The following is a 13,311-nucleotide window of genomic DNA, read 5'->3' as shown; positions in this document are numbered from 1 at the left end:
TTACTTCCACTTAGACCAAATCATGGTGGAAGTTGGCTTACCAAACATTTTGTTTCCTATGACCTGACCGACCGAACTGTTTTAACAATTTCCCTTTGGTTCTATGAAATTATATCCTTGGTTTGCTCATGTTACCTGCATTTTCATAGAAAATACAGCTTCAAGTCTTTACTTATTGATAAAAAAGCTTTGCTGTTTTCCCTCAGCCAGTCATTCTTATTTCATAGTAGACTGGTTAAAATAATATCTTGTTCTGTCATGATTATAGATTATTTTAGTATTTCAGTTATCTTTAAGTACTACATCCTCAAGTGATACCTGCTATAATCATAAAGAAGATTTTTTTTGCAAAGTAGCTCCTCCCAGTCACCTAGACTAATATACAGAGAAAGCAATAAATCTCAACATTTACGCTTCAAATTTTTTCACAGGATGGATTGATATTCACGAATGCCTATAAAGATATGCTTGAAGATTCATCTATTTATATTATTATTTCATGAATGATTGGGTCAAATTTTTTAACCACCTTTGTGATTTCTTTATTTATTCACTTTGAACAAAGTTTTTGCACCATTACTGATATTTTCTCCAGTAACATACCTGATATCTGTAATGAATTTAGTAATTTTGGTTGTTATTTTTTGTGCTGTACCAATTTTTTTTATTACTTTAGTATGTGATCAATTTGTAATTAAGCTCTCTTAACTTTCAAGGCATTTGAAGACTGCAAATAAATGATTTTGAGCACTCATTCTCATCCTTGATTTGCAGTGGCCGGACTGTAAAAGGTTCTTGTATCCACAGATCCTTATGTGGAGAAAAATATCAGAATTAAACTATCATTTCAAAATATTGCACACGCTATGCTGGCTTGCTTAAGTAAATAAACAGAGGTATTTAATAAATAAAACTATGACAAAAAGGAGTAATGTGTTGGGGTTGAAAAACAATACAAAGGGTTTGTGCACAATTGAAACACATTACATTTTCAACATTTGGTAAAGGAAAGTTGTTTCCATGGTTTCTTTATCCATAATTTGACTAGTGTGTCTCACCAAAAAATACTGCACAATTTCTACATTTGAAATAAAAGCTGATAATTACGTATATTAGCAAATTTGTTAGCCGTATTTTCTCTGTAGGCTTAAGGACATGGATTTTTTTTATTATCAGTGCTTATTCATTTATCTTAAGAAGCAGTTACCAAAGTCTGTCTGTACAATTAATATCTTATAAATTTTAAGATAGAAAATACACCAATCGTCATCTTAAAAGGATAGTTAACAATACTTTCTTCAGTTTTTCAAGGGCTGTTGGGGTTGCTTTTCATGAAATACTTTCAATATCTTTTAGTACATGCTATATAAAACTGCAATCCTACTAGTGTACATTGCTTCTGCATTTTTGCTATTAGTATAATTCCCAATGCTTGAAGTTTTATTGTTAAATGCCTATGCTTCTGCTTCTTTTTCCTCATCAGCGGAGTTATGACCGGGTACTGCCTTCCTTGCGTAGTCAGTTTCGCCTGAGTGGGGCTCATCGTCACCGTCCCTTGTCCCTTTCTACCTCCTTCCCATTCGTACATCAGCGCTATGGCTCCCCACGCTGTAATATGTCCAGTAAATTTGTCTTTGGTGCCAATATCTATTATGACAAGATTGGCTCATTTAAAGATTACAAGTTAAATACAATAGAATATAACACTGGTCACTCCATGTCATCACTCAAAAGCATTTGCACTCTGTTTTCAAACTACGTAATTAGCAGTCAGTCACAACTATGTGAATAACCAATTTTTTTTTAAAGCTAAAAATAGCATGAGCACTGTACATATTTTTCATGTTACATTTTAGAATAAGCCCCGCTATATCATTTTGTGCCGTATTTAATTGGCTAAGTTAATGCTTGTAAGTGTACATAAATCATTCTCATCACAGATTAATAAAATTATTTCTTAATGGTTGATGAATCCTGAATTACACAGATTTACTGTTTGATAAGCTTTCATGAAAACTATCAGATTGATGGCATTCAGAATTATGGAGTTTTAAAACCAAATGACTTCTGCCTGGAAACATGCAAAAGGTACAAATAAAGTGAATCATTCTAAATTAATCTGCTGAAATACATCTATAACAGAACTATGGTGAGCTGCATTTAATGCCTATTGCTTCAAGAGAAGCTGCAGTTTAAATGGTTCCAATTTTAGTGGAGCCTTAAGCCCATTCCACACAAGTTTGTGACCTTAAAATGGAGATACAGCGGGAAAAGTTCTGACTTCCACTTCTGACATCACATCGAACAAAATTCATAAAATTCGTCGAGCAAAGCTTGACTGTGTGGACAGGGTTTTAAGCATTAATTTATATCTTCATAGCAAGTAAGGTTTACAGTGATAAATTCCAGCCCTACATGGAAAATTGTCCATATTTTGGGGACTTCTTTGCCATTTTTTCCCACCGAGACCGAATCAAAGGCCTTGTGTTCAACTAGTGACCCACCTTAACTCTTCTCTATACTACAAGGCATCTTCACTGCCTCTTTCTAAAAGTACTACTTCAACCAATATTTAGTTTAGGGTAAGGTGCCCTTGTAATACCCACTTGGCTACACAATTCTCAGTGACCCACAGATTTCTTAGTACGTTGACTTTCTATCTAATACTAACTTTGGCATTCTTACTCTGCTTATGGTTTCCATTTTTTCTATTTCTTGTTTCTATGGAGCCTAGGCCAGATAAAGGCAGTGGATTTCCTGTCTCAATGATATTTACTTCAGAGGGAAATATGATTTATGTTCATGAATGCCATTCAGGTATAATTGTCTTAACATCCAGTTTACATAGAAAAAGGCTAAGCTGATTAAAATGAATAAGGATTCATTCTTAACAAGTTTTGTGCATCAGGACCCCTTCATGACTTCAGTTTTCTTCTTTAATTACTCTTCAAGTTAATTGTCATAATTTCTTCAGAAGTCATTATATTTGGTGTAAGTTTTTAAGAATTACTTTCCAGTTATTGTCATTTTCACAAAAATACTGTGCTTGTGGAATATTCTGTTTTGGTGATTATTGGTTCGAGTTGAATGCCAATTGTTCAGAGTTTGTGCTTCATATGCGGAACAAACCATCGGTCTTAACAATAGGATAAATCTTCTAGTGCCAGCTGGAAACCAGTTAAAAACAGATTGTAATGCATGGAATCTGTGGCATCTGGTAACTCAGGCATAGATGAGGTGGAGAGTGGTCAGCAACCACACATGAACATCATGACACATTTAGTCTTTCATCAACTGCCTTGGAGAGTGGATGTTCGCTTTTGCTCTCCTCCTTCCCAAGCCGGTTTTTTGCTTAGCCCATGATTCCTTTCTACATTTTTGGGTTTTTGAGTGTTTGTGGGTGCTTGAGTATAACCATGGATCTCTCCAAGAAGTTGTGGCCCCGTCAATGCATGTGTCCAAGCCTTCCAGGATTCCCGTGTTCATGGTTTTTAACTTTCTCCTTCACTGACATATCCTTTCTGCACATACACTGGACCAGCCATGTACTAAAGTATGATAACCAGATGGAGATTGGGGAGAGGGGATGCCCATTCTCACCCAACTGACATGAGTGTTGTCTTCCTCGATAAAGTTTTTTTTTTTTCTTTTCTTTTCTTTTTTAGTACTTCCTGCCCATTTTATGCCTTGGCATTCTGGTTTTTCATTCTCATTTTTTTGTTTGTATGAGCCTGTTATATTGTGCTATCTGTTCTTTGCATTCCCTTAAAATGCAAACCCATGAATCATCTAAGCAATCCAGGCCTCAGAGAAGATGCATGGGTGTTGGTAATAACCCACATACCACTAGTAGCAGATGCAGATCTAATGATTGTAATTTAAATAACCCGTTAAGAGTTTGGTAATTGGTCTCCAGAGCAATGGAGGAAATTTGGCAAGAAGAGAGATACGAGGAAATCGGTTGCTCCATCTTGGGAAGGCTTTGCGCCTCCAGTGGCAGCAGATGCCTCCATTCCTTCATGTTTTACCTCTTCCATTGCAAAATCTCCTTTTGTTGCACCTTCTCAGAAAGATTTTACTCATGCTCATTCTTCTATTGCTTCATCTTTAGATGATTCAAGAAGGGGTTCATATGATCTTGTAATGGATGTAGTAGCCCAGTTGCTGACTCTTGTGCAGCAGCTGTTTTATTTTTCTCCTTAAAGTTTGCCATGAGGTGCATCACCCTTCTCACAAGCAGGATTGAAGGCCACAACACCTTTTGGCCTTTGCGGGTACCTACTGCCAGTGACTTAACTACTACTACTGCCAGGTATCCAGTCCTGCTTTTTGGTGAATGCATGGTACTCCCTGAGGAACTTCTCAGTTACATCTTTTTCAACCACTGATGCAATAATGGAGACTGGATAAACGATATAGAAGTTTGCTTTGGGAATGCCTCTGTGGAGAAGGACAATGTTGCACATATCCACTGAAGTATTCTCCAAGGCTGTTGTAGGATGAAGATCTTAAAGATCCAGTCCATGACCTCATAAAAGGTTGCCTCTTCCTGTGCTGCCTGGGTGTCATCTTTGTCAGAGATTGACCAAATGGACACAATGCTGTCAAAGTTGAAAAACATCTTCTTAAGGGAAGTATTAGTAACAGGAACATACATGAACTTGGAAGCTTCTTAAGTCTTGGAGAGCAAGGGTGTCTTGGGTATTGTTGGTCAAAAGCCTCTTGACATTTCATTTGTGGTCACAAGGACCAAGGATATCTCATAGTGGTCTGGTTGATCACCTGTATAATATAATAATAATAATCCTAAAAATAATGATGATAATGATGAAAGACAAAAGATGGAATGACACCAAATTAAATATTTAAATTAAAGAATATTGTACCTAGTAATACACTATGATATACAAAAGATGTTTGAAATTGTGATAAGATAAAATACTTCAATGTAAATGCAAATACAATGAAACAAAGACATAGTGTTACTTTAAAGGCCAAAGCAGTTGATACACACCTGCTAAAGCATAGTTGATTATTAAACAGCTTAAACAGACTTTAAAAGTCTTTCATAGGGCTGGCACAAATAATAATTAATAAATATTAAATTCTACATGTAAAATAAGCTGAATATTTTTACATGTTTGTAATTTTATACAAATATAATACCAAACCTTAGGGCAATAATACTAGCAACCTAGAAATTATACCTAACATATTAGCTGAATTTCTTTTTATACCAAGAAAAAGACATTCTTGCCTATTCTTTGATCCAGGAAATTGGCATAGACCAGAACACTTAGTGAAAAAGTATTGGTTACCAAAACAAAACCTAGAAGATGGCTGATATTACCAAAAAATAGCAAAATTAGTGCACTGACTTCATATGTTCTCTATTGTGTTCATCTTTCCACTGCATATTAATTGAAAGTGAGTCTTATGCATTCCCTTGAAGATGATAGGTATTGCACTATGTTTCACCAAAAACCTCATCCTGACTATCATTTAAGAAAATGATACGAAGCCTCTTTTACACTTATATTATAATAGAAATTAACACAAGGAGGAGATGATAACTGCCACTATGAAAATCTGAATTGCCACTGTTTATTATAAGGCTTCCTGCATATCCTGGATCATCTTAACCAATCTTATGTGAAATTGTAGCATGATGTTTGTCATATGGTGGAATGCTCTTTCAACAAGACAACAAAGAGCTGAAAATTTAATAGTAGTTAATATCAATCAAATTATTTGTAAATATAATTGGTATAGTCAATGCATGCTTACACTGCTTAAAATGTACTAGTATTCTTGCTACATATTTTTCCTTTATAACAATTTTTTGCTGTATTTCTTAAAAGCTAGATTTTGTGACAATGCCTTTATTATTTATTTTACAAGTATTTAATTTTATTCCCTTCAGAACCTATCAAGTAGGCAAGCACGGTCGCCGAGGGCAACCAGGCAACGTCGTTATGCGTCGGCATCACCAGGGCGCAGGCCTGATCAGAGGAAGACCTTAACCTTCACATGATCTCCTAAATTTGTTTCATAATGAGACCTTTTTCCTAAAATGGTTCGACCATTTTTATGTGACTTGTGTAACCGTTCATTCTTGCGAGATTTTGACCGTCTAACACTGTCATATGTTAGTCTGCTCTGAGTGGTTACAAATTTCAAGATTCAAGGCACAAAAGGAACAATTTTGTGCAATTTTTGAGAGTTGTATTTTGAAGTTATTACCTTGCTGACAATGCAAGGTTTGGGCTTCTTAATGATGCCTTTGGGAGGTAGCTTTCATTCTGCAAAATTTTACTTCATTGATGAGTAAAGTTATAGCAGCTTGAAGGTTATCATTGTTCAAGAATACTGCCATTACTATATTGTTACTTTTGAAGAAATGTTGGGAACTGCTATGAAACACTGCCAGAATATAGTCTACAGAATATAGTCAAACTGAGCTAGATATTGTAAATAAATACTGTACTTAGCAAAGGGGCTTATTAATGTTGTGGACTGGTGGTATGGAATGATGCAGTATGTTATAGCCAGGAAACAAACTTGAATGTTTTGGTACCTTTAGTACAGCACTAAGCTAGACAGGAGAAGGAAAGTCTGATATATTTTGAAAAAGGAGTTCTTTTACTGTAGTAGCACTGCCTTATAAATAATGTTTACAGTACAAATAACAAAATTACATAATTTCTCTTTCTAGTCATGGCATCATTTTAAACTAACTTCATGTAAACGTGAACATTGATTCAGGGATCAAAATACAATACTTTGTCATTCTTTATTGGCTGTTGGAGATTCTAGTCAGTTTGATGAATATATAAAAATTATGATCAAAATTTTGTAAACATCTAAGCTGCATGTTCCTATATGTTACAAATTAAATATTAGCTTGTTGAGCACCGAGAACGTCCATTAGAGGCCTTTATTCTTTAGAATTTAAAAAAAATTGACTAAAATTGTACAGATGAAACAGTTCCCTCTTTTATTTCTGTTTTATACACTTGTTATGTATTTTTGTGGAGATTCCAATCCTCATAGTACACTTAATATCAGGAGCAAATAACAGTTGTGTTGTTGACAGATATATTGGATAGATATTTTATTGTTCATTCCAAGTTTTTAGATGAATGTTTTAATAAATAATTTTAATTCATTGTACTGTAAAGTAGAGAATACCACAATTTAGTTAGCTCAGCTGCATTTATTCTTGTAGAATTTTCTTGAAAGATACTTTCCTGTTGGTCTACGTGTAGATCAACAAGGGAAGTTTTAGATGCAGATCACAAAATGTACAGCACAAAATCACATAAAATTGGGACTTCACCTATTCTTACTTGCAAGAAAGGCAAATGACAGTCCCATATGAGTCATTTTGGCCATACACTACAATCATTCATAACTTTTTTAAGCATAGAGGCCATTATTACATTATTCATTTTGTTTTTACCATAATCATATCAAGCTCTATAGTCAGACAGTTTTGATATCAGTTCTTTTGTATGAAACTAAACGGGATCAAGAGACTGCCTCAGAAATATATTTTACTTTTGGGTAACTGTCATTTCTATTCTCACTAAAACTTAGTGAAAATTGCATGTCATGTAGACATAGTTAAAATGTAAAATATATAAAAAAAAAATATATGTGTTTACATAATTTTATCATTCCTTACATATCTTATCAATAAAAAATTATGTTGGACAATTACTTGGTAGTAGTAATGCCATTAATAATTTGGAGTAGTTTACTCAAATGTATGTTCTTTAAAAAGAATAACTACATCTAAGGAAGGAAGGTTCAGCTGTGAACTAAATATATGCAGCAAGAAAAAAAAAATAGATTGCTTGCTAAGCATATTACGAGTATCCAGTATACATATGCTTACTTTGAAAATATAGAATTTCAATGACAATTATAAAAAAACAAATTTCAATGACAATTATACAAAAAAAAAAATAGAGCGTATAATAACTCATGAGTTGACTGCAGGATGCAGTGCATACTGTTATTTGCTTTTGAGTTTTATATGCAAGATGTGTACATGTTTTGAGCCTATAATTTAGAAAATTCATTTGGAAAGGGGCACTGATTTTACATACCACAATCCTCAACTTGTAAAATGTTAAACCAAAACTTTTTTCCATTTTAGCTTACAGCTAGAGTTTTATCTGAAGACTGATTGCTCCAGTGGGTTTATAAGGGTAAAATCATTAGAGTATAATAATCAATTGGTATTTTTCTTTAGTCAGGAAATCCAAACACCAAAGAGTGTGTGATTTCTCCTGCTTGGCAATAATTTTGGCCCACTTAATTCTGCTCAGCCCTCATTTCTTCAAGTTGGCTACATTCTTTCTATGACCTCTTGTGTCTGTGCTTTTTAAATTTCACATCTTTTTAATGTCCTCTTCATTCCAGCAACACAATTAAGGCCTCCACCTTTTTCATCTCTTTACTGTTTGCTCCTCATATGATGTGAATTGAAAACCTCTTACTCCATTACAATACACTGATATCTCCAACCTCTTACTCCATTACAATACACTGATATCTCCAATGATATACGTATGCAGAACAATAGAGCATTTCATGTACTATTACATGAAATATGGAAACTATCAAAAAAGCAGCATGAAAAACTACTTGCATGCCACATTAAGCCTGGTGACCTGTACATACCATCAGGATTCACCACTGCATGAAGTAAGAAATTAATAACTACTTAACTCACTAAAACACATGAAGAGAAAAATAAAAAGATGCCTCAAAGGGTTTACTAGAAAGTTATGGTTCAATGTAAGGGACGATGTCCTACGTTTACAGTGCACCAGAGAAGGTACATTTATGATGGGCAAAACTACCAAGAAAAATGAAAGTGCATAAAATTAGTTTTTCAATTGAATGCACAAATAGCATTTGTATTTGGTCATTGTAGACCAAATACATTATGAAGGAAATCCATTTAAGGGGGCCGGCCGGAACCCTTATATATGGTGGTATAGGGCGAAAAATGCAAAGTCATGGACAAATTCATGGAGCTTCATACGGCAATTGAGAATACGTATATGAAATATTTTGTCAAAATTCCTCTTACTTTCGTAGTTACAGGGTAATTAGTTAACGTAACTCAATAAGCCTAAAACATTGATCCGTACAAGAAGATATAATATTTCTTCTATTATCGTAAATTTTGATAATTATTGTCAAAGAAATTGGGAGAAATGGCATCTGTAGACATTCTCCGAGTCAAGAGAGAGAGACTTCAGTCAGCTAACCAACCACTCCAACCATCAGTGCTAGCACAAACTTCAAGTAGTCTACACGTTCCATTTCACCTCTGACATTCACTTGCTATTACGTATGTTTATTATGTTTCGGCAAGAAGTTCATCATGCCAATGAGGAAAAGACAAGGAAAACATCTCGCTAACATACAGACGAAGAAAAATCGCTCAAGTATTATTACAGAAAATCATAATATGACAATTTGTCCAAAATTGCATTTTTCCTAACTATACAAACCTGAGGTCCTTTTACAATAGGAAGGTACTAGCGGCAGCTGGATAGGTCGTAAGCTTTCGAACAAGGGGTTCGGTAGTTAACTGCTTGTCCGACAGGCGCGCGCGCGCGACTGGGAGGTAAACAAATCACTTTTGCTTTTGGCCCAAGAAAAAACTGCAGAGTGAGGGGTGGCATGAGGTGGGACTATGTGTAAAAGGACCTCAGGTTTGTATAGTTAGGAAAAATGCAATTTTGGACAAATTGTCATTTGTTCCGACACGGCATACAAACCTTCGGTCCTTTTACAATAGGAAGACTCATTTCTTGGTGGGAGGAATCTGAGTCTTTTGTGAACAGACTGGTGTTCGCCCAACCTTGGAATGCCTCCCTGGTCGTAAGAGCGAAGGGAGGGATCCAAGCCTCTGTCCGATTGATCGGGGTGTGCACCGCAGGATCAATGGTCAGACCTCTGGACCAAGTACTAAGAGAGAGGCAAGCGTATCTCTTCGTACCAGCAAACAAGAACAAGTTCCTATTTGCAAGAGGCAACATAAAGTTATGGTTTGTCTCTTGTTGGCATCCACTTCCCCCCCCTTGTAGGAGGAAGTGGTGGATATTCGCTCCCATCCCTAGTGAAAGGGATAGGATGGGGCTCTGTCGAGTAGCTCACCGGCATCTCGTCCTTATCCAGCAAGGTGATGACCGTATCCCTCTACCCACAGGTAGAGGGGGAGAAAAAGATAGGAAGAGAAGCCAGTCACTCTCTCATTCACTTGATCTATTCTTACAGTCACACCAGTGGACTCGATGCTGTTCAGCCTGCTAGGGTCTGGGTTAGCTACACAACGTGTGAGCAGCCACCACGGGTCCAAGTAAGGAAAACGATCCAAGGACCTGTGGGCAATATCCAAAAGGTAGTAGGAGGTGCCAGTGGTCTGGTTGTACCAGACCCCTGCCTTCAGTACCTGCGCCACGGAGAAGTTCTTGTGTAACTCGAGGGAGTGTACTTCTAGGTCATCTTGGTGCTGACGAAGAGTCTTCAACACTCAGCCTGGGATGTCGAGTTTCTTCAGAAAGCGCGGTCGCGCTTTCACAGGACAAAGCAGCATCTCCTTCGCATCGAAGGCGGTGAAGTCCATTAGGGAGGGGATTGTGAAGGACTCTAAACGATGTCAGGAAACCGAAGGGTTCAGAGTCTTCGCTACGAAGTCGGTACGAAATCGAGCGTCACGAATCCCCATCCCCTGGATGCTTGACTTCGCAGGAAAAGTCATGCAATTACCTCAGAGGAAAAGAAGGGAATGGTCGTATGACCTATCCCTCTTCTCGACTTCGGTGATGTCCTGTACCCATACTTTGGTCTACCGTCTGCGCGAAGTTGTCTCACATTCTCCTATCCCCATGCAGTGAAGTTCTTCTCGGTAGTGGATAGGACACCGACACTCAATGGTGGTGGGTGTCGATGGTATGGGTACTGTGACAAGCTATTAAAACGAAGTAATGATTGTTTTGTAACAACAGAACTAAGTCAACAGCGTAGTTCGTAACTGACTCGGGAGCTCTGACAGCTGCCGACTGACTGCGTTTGGAAGGAGGCAAGTTGTCCAAGCATCCGAGCAAGTCACGTGACCTTCGCCTTAAAAGGGTTATGCCAAGAGACTAAACAAATAATTTGTTCGTCACCGATGCCAGAAGGCGAGGTGATGATTCTCTTAAGGCATGTGCCCAACAGGCGAAAGTCAATTGCCTTCTAGAGACCGAGGTCCCTCATGGCAAGATATCTCATAGTATAGTTGATTCTCAGCTAAGGAGGAAACAACACTATGTGTCGTTGAAGACGAAGGTGTACAGAAAAAGCAACCTACGTCTTCACAGCTGAACCGAGAGAAGGATTTCTCAAGATTCTGAACCTGTGCTACAAAGACTGAGAACGCTAACCGCTATTCATTGCTGTCCGGTGAGGATCGTAGTTGCAATAAAAGCGGAGCGCTTTTCAGTAATGAAGAGACAGGGAATACTGCCTGAAGAACTGCTTCTCATGGGCTGAACATTTGGAAGTAGAGCTGTCAGGTCGGAGAGTAGGCGATGTCTTCTGACACATCTGTTAATTCTGGGGCGAGCAATGAATAATTGCACACCTACGAATACGAGATATTTTGAAGACAAACTCAGATGTCTGCAAAAATCATTCGCATTATCGCGGTGCGATGCAGCGGGAGAGTAGTACAGACTTCTGTTACCGTGCGGTAAACAGAAAGATGAAAGAGTCCAAGAGATATCTCTGTTGAAAATTCTCGCAATGTCGAAGGCGATGAAATCGAGCGTCACAGCAGTAGATGGTCCTTCATTATTGCGGGGGAGAATCCCCGTTAATCAGAGACCTAAGTCCATGATTGTTGGGCAGAGATAAGGTTCGGTAGTCAATCAAACCAGGGGAGAGAGAGACGTAACCGACCGTGCATCTCCGAGACCTAGCTGATACTGAGCTGCTATCAGGCAGTTTCAATACGCAGTAGCTCTCGGTGACTCGTCATCCTGAGTTGCCAGGTAATCATTATTCCACGAAGGAATGCGTTCGGCTAGAACCATCGAGCATAAAGAATACGCCTCGAGCAATTATATTTAAACGAAACGGATTTCGGTAAATACAAGCTGATTTGGTGTTGTCATGACAATACCAAGTATCTAAAATCGAAACTGATAACTGCTGGGAGGTTGCAGGCAACCCCGAGTTGCAGTTCAATTAAGATACAATTCGTCTCGGTCACAAACCGTAGAGTAACTACGGTATGCGCCTACCCCCGGACAATTCAACTGTTAAAAGAATCATGTCGCGAGGGTAATATACGTAGGTATATTTTGTAGGTTCTGTACCACGACCTCCATCCTAAATTTCTTTCCTCTCGAGGAATGAGAATAAGGATTGGAGATCGACCGCCTCGTTCTCTAGTCAAGAGAGTGAAGGAGAAGTCTTTCCCAAAGGAAAGCTTCAATGGTGAACAGAATACCGAAGACGATAGTTCAAGCCAAACTGGAAGTTCTCGTCCGTTCTTCTCTATTCCAGGTTAATCGCCTACTGTGAGTACTCTTCTTTCAGCAGCAGTCTTCTTCCAAATGCTAGAAATTACAGAATTCGAGCATAAGCGAGGTTCCCCGATTATCGTGTTAAAAATTATCGGGGATTCTCGCTCACTTTGGACCCGTGGTCTCGCCTAAGTGTTTGGAGATCGTAAAAAACTCGAAAACACTGAGTGCGCTAGAAATTCCGTTAGAATTCTAAGCACTCTGCTGAAAACCCCCACCGAATTCGTCAAACGATATCGGCTGGTGGACCTCTCGATTCCCGTAGAAATCGAGAAAGGGGCAGGATCCCTCCTCAACGACCGGGGCTTACGTCAGGTAGGACCCGAAGGTCCCCCCGGTAGCGCAGCCCTAACGTGGGATCTTACAGAGAAATCTCTGTAGGATCCCTCCCCTTTCCCTCGTAGCCGTAAGGAGAGAGGGAATGGGGGAGGAATTGGATACTGGCTCGCCTTCCCAGCGGAACTAGCAGTTGGAGAAGAAAAGGAGCAGCCATCGCCTTACGGCGATGGCCTCTCAGAGCCTGGAAAACGTATCGTCAGGAGAAAACGTTTTCCAGAGGAGGGTTACGAACTCATACTGTAGGTAAGGGTCTGCCGCCACTGTGAACGTCGTTTGGGTGGGGCTGATCGACACCTGACAGGAGAGAGCCAATACCGTCCTCCGACTCATTCCAGTCCTCGTCGAGGTCGAAACTCTCAGTAGGCCACCGAAGGGG

At 38.4% G+C, this 13,311-nt stretch overlaps 2 protein-coding genes across 11 annotated transcripts in view; one reads left to right on the top strand and one right to left on the bottom strand.

Annotated features, from left to right (window-relative positions):
• Positions 1-7,656, top strand: part of LOC135216328 (rootletin-like) — a 413,187-nt gene extending 405,531 nt beyond the window's left edge. For all 5 annotated transcript variants that reach the window (XM_064251513.1, XM_064251512.1, XM_064251514.1 and 2 more), the window contains one exon: positions 5,924-7,656. In XM_064251513.1, coding sequence (XP_064107583.1) covers positions 5,924-6,034 — 111 coding nt within the window. In that variant the 3' untranslated portion in view covers positions 6,035-7,656. The remainder of the gene's footprint in view (positions 1-5,923) is intronic.
• The window catches only part of LOC135216330 (maltase A3-like), a 64,152-nt gene continuing 51,762 nt past the window's right edge, over positions 922-13,311 (bottom strand). For 4 of the 6 annotated variants that reach the window (XM_064251516.1, XM_064251521.1, XM_064251520.1 and 1 more), the window contains one exon: positions 922-1,610. The gene's annotated coding sequence lies outside the window, so the exon portion shown is untranslated. Of the gene's footprint in view, positions 4,785-13,311 lie in introns of all 6 variants that reach the window. The other 2 variants (XM_064251517.1, XM_064251519.1) reach the window with 2 other exon arrangements.

This window comes from Macrobrachium nipponense, chromosome 6 (genome assembly GCF_015104395.2).
Source record: "Macrobrachium nipponense isolate FS-2020 chromosome 6, ASM1510439v2, whole genome shotgun sequence".
Classification (NCBI taxonomy): Eukaryota; Metazoa; Arthropoda; class Malacostraca; order Decapoda; family Palaemonidae; genus Macrobrachium; species Macrobrachium nipponense.
Note: the sequence above shows the minus strand (reverse complement) of the source record. Positions and strands in the feature narration are given on the sequence as shown.